This window comes from Entelurus aequoreus, linkage group LG05 (genome assembly GCF_033978785.1).
Source record: "Entelurus aequoreus isolate RoL-2023_Sb linkage group LG05, RoL_Eaeq_v1.1, whole genome shotgun sequence".
Classification (NCBI taxonomy): domain Eukaryota; kingdom Metazoa; phylum Chordata; class Actinopteri; order Syngnathiformes; family Syngnathidae; genus Entelurus; species Entelurus aequoreus.
This window is the reverse complement of record NC_084735.1, coordinates 40,680,515-40,690,263: the sequence shown is the minus strand read 5'-3', so window position 1 is coordinate 40,690,263 and position 9,749 is coordinate 40,680,515. Positions and strand designations below refer to the sequence as shown.

General features: G+C 39.4%; 1 protein-coding gene across 1 annotated transcript in view; it reads right to left on the bottom strand.

Moving 5' to 3' along the window:
* Positions 1-314: 314 nt before the first annotated feature.
* Positions 315-9,749, bottom strand: part of LOC133650621 (protocadherin alpha-C2-like) — a 58,598-nt gene continuing 49,163 nt past the window's right edge. The window contains exon 4 of the mRNA XM_062048097.1: positions 315-7,738. Coding sequence (XP_061904081.1) covers positions 7,431-7,738 — 308 coding nt within the window. The 3' untranslated portion in view covers positions 315-7,430. The remainder of the gene's footprint in view (positions 7,739-9,749) is intronic.

Genomic DNA, 9,749 nt, shown 5'->3' with positions numbered 1-9,749 from the left:
GCACAATTCCCCCCTCCTCTTGTGCACCATTGTTCCCTGTCTTATGCTTTATTTGTTGTGTTTTAGGCGCCCCCTCACTTCTGCAAATATGCACTTCATTTAAATAAAGTTAAAATAATAATAATTGCTGAGCCATGGAGGATGCTGTTGGATTAAGTAAACTCAACTTCCTCGTACTCCTTTTCGCACATGTTGAATTGTGCGAGTGTAAATGTGTTTTTTGTAATGTTCCAAATACATTAAAAAATGACTGAGTTGAATCACAAGTGGATGGGACTGAGAAGTGAGCATCAACAAGGCCAAACAAAGCCGGAGATATTTAAGAAAAACTTTATTTGTGACTTAACAAAACACATTACCAGGTTGATGAACTCTTTAGAAGCACTATTATCACCTCAACAATAAGCAGGTGTACAAAATAAGTTTATTAACAGATCTGCACTGTCACAGTCGACTAGCATGTGCCAACCATTGCCACACCCAGTGACTGACAAACATTCACTATACACAAGCAGAGAAAACATCAACTTTGTTAATTTTTTTTACTTTTTATGTATTTTGAAAAATTTTTTTTATCATCTTTTTTCTTACGTTTTTGTCTCTATTAAGCATGGAATAGACATGGGGGGAGGGTGTACATGAGTTCACAATAGTGTTTGTTTGATCATCATTTCAAAGCGTAACACAAGTTTAAGGGTTGATTTTCTTATCTATGAAAATCATACGCGCAAATAGAAACCCCAAAAGGCAATTCATAACAATACACAAAAGCATTATTGGAATTTACAGAAGTAGAAAAATGTGATACTTTTAGGTTTTTGCCACAATTTGCAGTACTGTTGGAGTTCACAGTATGCGTGGATGGAAGTGTATCGCAGGTTTGTGGTTTCAGTACACATTTACTGGTGAAATAAAACATTTTTAGTTATATATAGTATTTATATAATATCTGTTTCCTTTGCTTATAACATGCAAGCAGTCACTTGGTGATCTAACAGCACAGGAGAACACCTGACGGACGGACGGGGACAAAGACGTGTGAGCATGGTTGGGTTTGAGCCAGATAGGCTAGAAATTGGATGGGTCTAGAAAAGGAACACTAACATGAGATGACAAATGTCCAGTTCCAATGCCTGCAGCTCAATATATGCTCCAACATGATTTTCTCAAATATTTGGGCAAAATAAAGTGTTTTACTGTACAGTTCACAATGAGCTACAATGATTTCTTCATGGACGTCTCAAACAGTTTATAAAAACTACTGCTTGTTTGCCAAAATTCAGCAAAAGTAATGCTAGAGCAGTGCTTCTTAAACTTTTCCCACTAAGTACCACCTCAGAAGACACCTGGCTCTCCAAGTACCACCATCATGACCAACAATAACATATTCATTAAAAACAAGGCAGAGGTTTTATTTAACAAGCGTTTTCAATATTTGTGTCTACTGTAACATTAAACACAGTTTGAACAGTAACACTGTGTTTTAAGATTGAATTAAGTGATTCTTTGGCATACCGCGAGATGGAGCCCACGTACCAGTTTGAGAATCACTGTGCTAGAGAATTCTGGTGTTGTGCAATTAATAAAGGCCTTCCGTCAAAAACTGCATCATCAACTACATTTGACATCATGTCATTCTTTCTATTTGTTATAATTTTCCTGATTAAGAGCCTCAACTTGGCCAAAAACCAAACATGGATCCCGTAAGTTGAAGCAACACAAACCCTCATTTAGCGTTGTATCCCCCCCAAAAAAGCACAATATTAAAACCAAGAAATGATCACAAAGATGTGTACAGTAGTACCTCAACTTAAGAGTGTTTTTAGTTAAGCGCTCTTATGCAAGCAAAAACTTGAGTTACAGGCATCCCTAATTCGTTGGCGTAGAAAATACCTTCGTTAACCCGCCCAAAACATCTGGTCTTACCCACTAGCATTTTCCAAGCATGGGAAGGAAGAAAGTGAATTTGAAGGACAATGCTGGGAAAAAGAAGTGGATGATATTAATTGAATTAAAGAAAGAAATCATCAAACATATTATTTAGCACTTTGAGCATATCACTGCTTCACCATACTGAAGCAGAATGCCAGCGAAGAGTGTTAAAATAACATTTAAACGGCAGACTTTTATCCATGAAAATATGGAAAAGCTGCAGATGATGTATTTGACGGAGTAGCAGCTGGAAGGAGATACCGTCAAAGTCCACTCTCCAAGGTACTGTAAATACTGTACATTATTATTACATTACTTCATAAAACTACTGTAGTTGTTTGTACTACATTCTATTGTTTTGTTGTTATACAATATTTCATATCTAAAAGTTTGTTTTTCTTTTTAAAATGTGTTTTGGGGGAGAGGGCATAGCAAAGATTAAATTCATTTCAGTTCATTTCAATGGGAGATTTGATATACAAGTGTTTTGAGTTAAGAGCACCATCACAGACCCAACTAAGATCATAAGTTGAGGTACCACTGTATGTTTGATGTGTGTCCTATGTTTATGAATATGTTTATGAGTATGCAAAGATGTGCTATTCTTGCACAGTCCATATGGGGAGTGACTTTCAAGTAGTAATGTTATTCCCGACAGTCGATTAGCGGGAAGAGGAGCCAAGCACGTCCTACAAGTGGTGATGGGCTAGAGAGGAACATCTACTTAACATTCAAAAACAGAAGTAACGGGACGGCGTGGTGAAGTTGGTAGAGTGGCTGTGCCAGCAATCGGAGTGTTGCTGGTTACTGGGGTTCAATTCCCACCTTCTACCTTCCTAGTCACGTCCGTTGTGTCCTTGGGCAAGACACTTCACCCTTTGCCTCTGATGGCTGCTGGTTAGCGCCTTGCATGGCAGCTCCCGCCATCAGTGTGTGAATGTGTGTGTGAATGGGTAAATGTGGAAATACTGTCAAAGCGCTTTGAGTACCTTGAAGGTAGAAAAGCGCTATACAAGTATAACCCATTTATCATTTATTTATTTATAAGTAGAGGTACCAGGCTTGACGTTGCCACTATACAGCCGTGCGACGCACTCTCATCATCAAGAATGCTGTAACGTCCATCAGTACCTTTTACAGAGTGTATGGAGAGGGAAAATAGTTTGTTCATAGTTATGTGCATCTCAGATCGGGGTGGAGACGCTGCGCTGCACTATATTCCAAGAAAAGAGGCAAATGGTCAGGTGGCAATTGCATCAGCTGCACATGACGTATGTTCCCCAGTTAACACTGCATCACTAGAGTACAAGCGGCGACAATAAAATAGTTAAGCGAACAACAAAGCCGGTGCAAATGATACCAAGTCACACAATTGTACTCACTAATATTAAAGAGTGTTCATCCTTTCCCCCCCCCCCATTTACAATGATTTCCTAAAGGATATTTTGAATGTTTCTACAAATCACGTGTACTTTTTTTTTCTTTCCAAAGTACCATCAAGTTCTCATTCAATTTGTTCCATGTAAAGATTCACACCAAAAATGTCCACCATCATTCTGGCCAGAATAACCATCTTAAATGTTTTTTTATATATATATTTTCCTCATATTCCGAAATGGTCTGACTTAATTAACAATTAGACCAAATGTCACATTGACTTTTATGGGGTGGACACGATTTTGAGATTGCATCATTGCCCACACCCTCCTGAGAACCAGCGCCCTCTGCAATGTACATTTATATGCTGATCGTTTTGTTTAAAGAAGAGTACATAAAATGTCAATTAATGATTGACATGGCGCTACATATGACATGTTACCGCAAACCAGCTTAGCTTAGTCACTTCCTGCTCCGTCATTGATAATAATATAATGACAAATGTCCCCATATACAGCCTCAGTGCTTGTCTTGAAAGACTGGGTTAGAATGTGGATCGGAGTTGATTTTGGATGGCTTACAAATGTATGTTTTAATGATCACCAAAACAAATGATTATTCAACAATTTCTTTCCCATTGATTTGTTTTAGTACATAACATGCATCAAATTTAATGTTTGATTTAAAAAAGTATAAAAATCGTTTCACTTAAGTAAAAAAGTGTGAAAACAATAACAAAACCGGGTGTCCATTGCAGAGGACACTAGCTCTCAGGACGGTGTACAATGGTGTACTTTAAAATGCGCAACCGAGTTGCAGAGGATGGAATTACAAAAATACAAAAACTCATATTAAACCTCATGGTCTCATCCTTTGAGGATCAATATTATCAAACCAATATCCTCACAGTGACTGGTGACCATTGCTCATTCCATATTTATCTATCGTCTTAATGCTAAACCTAACTCTAGCCATGGTATGTCCCTTAACAATTACAATACAATCAAATGTTGTAGTTTTCTAACAAGCCACTAATGTAACCTGTGATCTAACCTTCGCATAGTTGGTGTAACCCAGCGTAGGCCCTTGACTAGTGTGGCTGACGGGGACAGCAACATCCAAAACACATGCAATATGGGGAAAACACAACCCATTAAAGCATCACTAAGTAACTTTTTAACCTTCATAAAATATCTTAATAACTTTTTGGGATGATACATGGACTTAGAACTGGTTGAATGACACCTCTGTCATGTCCTGAGGGGGTCTGTTTCGCTTTCACTGGCACTAAGCAACTTTGAGGGGGGTGGCAGGAACCCTGCCACACAAAAAACTACAAATGTGCTGACTTGCTTTACGGCATACGTCACTCCTGCCTTCCCCATTTGTTACAAAGAGCTAAGTCGATGCAAACGCCTACATGCAATTACTCCTATCATCGCAGAAACTGCAAAACAACCAAAGAAACGAAAAGTTTTGTCTGAAGAGACGAACAAATAAAGAAGACAGGCATTGGCCCGGCTTTCGCTCAAAGACGAGGAGGGACTTCAGACCAATGCTGCCTTGGCTCTGTTACTGCTTTATTAATAAATACCTTTTGATACTCAAGTCAAAACGATAATGCTATCATTAGCTGTCAGAAATTTGCGTGGTAGCAATAAATAGCCACTGGCTTGATAGTTCGTAGTTCCACACTGACACGACCAGCCACTCAACAAACTCAAAAGTACTTTATCAAGAAAAAACAATGCGATGACTGCAAACTGCAAATATAAAGTTTGAGTAAAATATGGAGGTTCCTCCTGTGGAAAGATCGGTCATACTGACTGACTAACCCTATGCGCTGGTCTTCATGAGAAATGTGGTCTTCCTTCAGGCAAAACACTACCGCTTTGGTCCACTGACGCCGCCAAACTCAACCAAAACGGAAAGTTCTTAAGTGGGGCTTTAAATTGGTAGCTCCATAATATTGTTCAAAACAATCTAAGAGAAATACATTTTCACACCAACGCCAACCTTTTTCTGGACATTCGGCTCATGTATTTGCATATCGCTCCCTTTAGGGCGAATAGATATGAAAACGTGGATGCCGCCTTTATGCTTGTCAGGCACGTCAACACCCGCTATCTTGAGCAGGGGTTTTGTCAGACTAATTAGACCGATGTGCATCTGACTGGCGTCAACATTTTACTTGATACACTATATTGACAAAAGTATTTGGCCACTCATCCAAATGATGAGAATCAGGTGTCCTAATCACTTGGCCCAGCTATAGGTGTATAAAATCAAGCACTTAGGCATGGAGACTGTTTCTACAAACATTTGTGAAAGAATGGGCCGCTCTCAGGAGCTCGGTGATTTCCAGCGTGGAACTGTCATAGGATGCCACCTGTGCAACAAATACAGTCGTGAAATGTTCTCACTCCTAAATATTTCAAAGTCAACTGTCGGCTTTATTATAAGAAAATGGAAGAGTTTGGGAACAACAGCAACTCAGCCATGAAGTAGTAGGAGTGTGTAATTTGGAGGAGGAGGAATTATGGTGTGGGGTTGTTTTTCAGGAGTTGGGCTTGGCCCCTTAGTTCCAGTCAAAGGAACTTTGAATGCTCCAGGATACCAAAACATTTCGGACAATTCCATGCTCCCAACCTTGTGGGAACAGTTTGGAGCGGGCCCCTTCCTCTTCCAGCATGACTGTGCACCAGTGCACAAAGCAAGGTCCATAAAGACATGGATGACAGAGTTTGGTTTGGGTGAACCTGACTGGCCTGCACAGAGTCCTGACCTGAACCCGATAGAACACCTTTGGGATGAATTAGAACGGAGACTGAGAGCCAGGCCTTCTACCAACATCAGTATGTGACCTCACCAATGCGCTCTTGGAAGAATGGTAAAAAATTCCTATAAACACACTCCGCAACCTTGTGGACAGCCTTCCCAGAAGAGTTGAAGCTGTAATAGCTGCAAAAGGTGGACCGACATCATATTGAACCGTATGGGTTAGGAATGGGATGGCACTTCAAGTCATATGTGAGTCAAGGCAGGTGGCCAAATACTTTTGGCAATATAGTGTATACCTCTGTCTCAGTTGGCTAATACGGTAAAAAGCTCTGGCCTCCCCCTGCTCTAGATGGCGGTCGCGTTGACGCCTCATTCCAATGGACAGGGGGACGGCGTGGCGAAGTGGGTAGAGTGGCCGTGCCAGCAATCGGAGGGTTGCTGGTTAGTGGGGTTCAATCCCCACCTTCTACCATCCTAGTCACGTCCGTTGTGTCCTTGGGCAAGACACTTCACCCTTGCTCCTGATGGCTGTTGGTTAGTGCCTTGCATGGCAGCTCCCACCATCAGTGTGTGAATGTGTGTGTGAATGTGTGTGTGGAAATACTGTCAAAGCGCTTTGAGTACCTTGAAGGTAGAAAAGCGCTATACAAGTATAACCCATTTATCATTATCATTTGTAGTAGCATGCTAACTTCTGGTTTCATCGTACTTCTGTTGTGTTTTCCCAATATTACACATGTTTTTGGGGGTTTGCGTGTTTTGGACGCTGCTGCGCGTTTATGTGCTGTTACACCGAAAGAAAGCTGTACGGTCATCTTGCGTGCCTCAGCCACCTTATTCTCTATAAGGTGCTCATTTTACGGTCCACATATCACGTGTTTCTTGTTCGTTTTTTTCCCTTTTATACAAAATACCAACATTTGCAGAATTACTATGTATTACTGAAGACAAAAAAAAAGGTCACATTTTTCAGTTTGGCTTTCACTTAGCACCCAGCATGGCGTGCTGGCAATAATCAAATACAAATTGCTCTTTTTTTTTTTTTTTGCTGTTTTGGTTTTCATTATACAAACTCGGGGGTTGAATAAATTCACAGCGTATACTGATCGCATAAAATGCATTTGAATAGAATGAACTTCTACTGGTTAAAGTCGAAGGCCAAATGAGCCAAACGAGAGAAAAAGCATTTGATTCGCAGTTTTGCTTTCCGCAAAGAGCCTAAAGCCTGAATGGCAACAATACTGTGTAAATATGGTATTTAATGCATATTCTGCAATTATACGATATCAATTTGGCTTTTTTTCTGGCTCTGTAATTGGTTGGCTTCAATTCAACTCTCCTTATTCTTCTTCATCTTTTCCTTTATCCTTCTTTTCCTTCTTATCCTTCTTCTTTTTTTTCTTCTTCTTGGCTTCGTCCTTCTTGCCAAAGCTTATGAAGTCACCTTTATCGTCAACAGGGCCGGGGTCATGGCGGATAGAAATGATGGCGGGGGATCCGGGAATGATGAAGGCTTCTGGAGGGATCTCGCCGGGCTTCAGCGCCTGCGGTGGGCCATAGCTTTGTCCCGCTCCGTAACGGAAGTGCCAGCTGTTGCTGTTGACACCGGCACCTACTGGGGGAGAAAGCTCGCCGCCACCCTCTCCATCTAGTCAAAAAAAGACAGGTCACATGTCAAAACTGCACATGCGTTTATAACATTGCTTCCTGTGGTGTAATTTGTTAAAAAAAAAAAAAATCATGACTTAGCATCTCTTTCATCGCCTCTATCACGTACTGTACTTTTAATCTTAGTGGATCCGCCCACTTAGCACTAACCTTTTTAACCTTTGCATCCATTCTAACAGGATCCTATAATAATAGAATATCTGCACATTTTTTTAAATCGAAGATTAATATTGTTGTTTATCAGGTGATTTGTGAAAACCTTAAGACACTTGTGATTAAGGGCAATATTAATAAACTTTGATTTCTTGATTGATTGAGTATGCATTGTAACGTTGATCAATAATCAAATAAGTAAGTAAGTGCAATTTATTTATAAAGCTCTTTTCACAGATAAACTCACAAAGTGCTGTGCAAAACATAGGTGAAGTAAAACAACAATTCAATTAAAACAACAGGGGCAACATCATTAAAAGGATACAAAGTGGATTAAAAATGATTGTTAAAAAGGTACATTAACTAAAAGCTTTACTAAAAAGAGAAGTTTTCATATGTTTCTTAAAAGTTTCAATCAGATTTTATATGCGAGTTTTGGGGCTTTGCTTCTTCCTACGTCTTTTTGGACACACAATACATTTATTTTCTAAAACTTTTTTTTTTTTTTATAAATGATGATATTGTATTTAAGAAGCTATTTTTTTTTTCTTTGAATTTTGTAGATCACAGGTGTCAAACTCTAAGACCGAGGATCAGATCCGGCCCACCAGATAATTTTAGATGGCCCGCGGAAGCTCGGTAATAATAAGTGTCAATAAAGTACCTTATATTTTCTCACTAAATGCATTTTTTTTTTCATTTTCACATAAAAAATATATAGTTTGTCTATCTGTGTTGTCCCTATGATGAGATGGCGACTTGTCCAGGGTGTACCCCGCCTTCCGCCCGAATGCAGCTAAGATAGGCTCCAGCACCACCCGCGACCCCGAAAGGGACAAGCGGTACAAAATGGATGGATGGATGGATAGTTTGTACTGCATGTAGCTTTGTAGCAAAACTAGTGCATTTACAGCACTGTTGAATAATGTGTGTTGTCCCTGTTCAAATAAACTAACATCCCCATCCATCCATTTTCTACCGCTTGTCCCTCTCGGGGTTGCGGGGGTGGCTGGAGCCTATCCCAGCTGCACTCGGGCGGTAGGCGGGGTACAGCCTAGACAAGTCGCCACCTCATGGCAGGGCCAACACAGATAGACAGACAACATTCACATACTAGGGATACAAATAAAATAAAAATGAAATTGCATACCTTGTAAACTTTAATGTATTCGATATAGCAACAAATATATCATCATATAGCGATAGAAAAAGGATGGATGGATGGACTTAAATATCTGTATGACTAAATATTTCAAAACAAGGTATCCATCAAATTGTGCACTGTAAAAATTACAATAGATTTTTACGGTAAAATTAATGGTGTTTTTTTTACTGTAAATTGGAAAAACTATTCTGTCGTTTGAGCTGCCAGTGTTTTACCGTAACATCTACAGTTGATGTTATTATGGTGTATTACTGTAAATGGAAAAACAGTACCACTGTTTTTAACGGTAAAAAACTGGCTTTTGCCGGAATAAAAAAACAGTGGTCCAGTTTTTCATTTATAGTAATATGTTGTAGAGACTACCATACATTTTACAGTAAAATTCTGGCGTCCAAGCTGTCAGTTTTCTTCCGTACAAAAACATTGGTACTCTTTTTCCATTTACCGTAAAATGTTGTAAAAAAAACCCACAAAAAAAACCCACTGTATATTTGACATTAAAATTATGGTGACTGAGTTGCCATTTTTTATTGTAAAATCTACAGATTTTTATTTTACATTGTCAAAAAAGTTAACAAACGCGTAGGGAAATTCATATATTGTCTGCTAATACAAGACCTCCAAATGAAAAAATAAGACGACATTTCAGCAGAAAAAAGAACAAATATGGCAA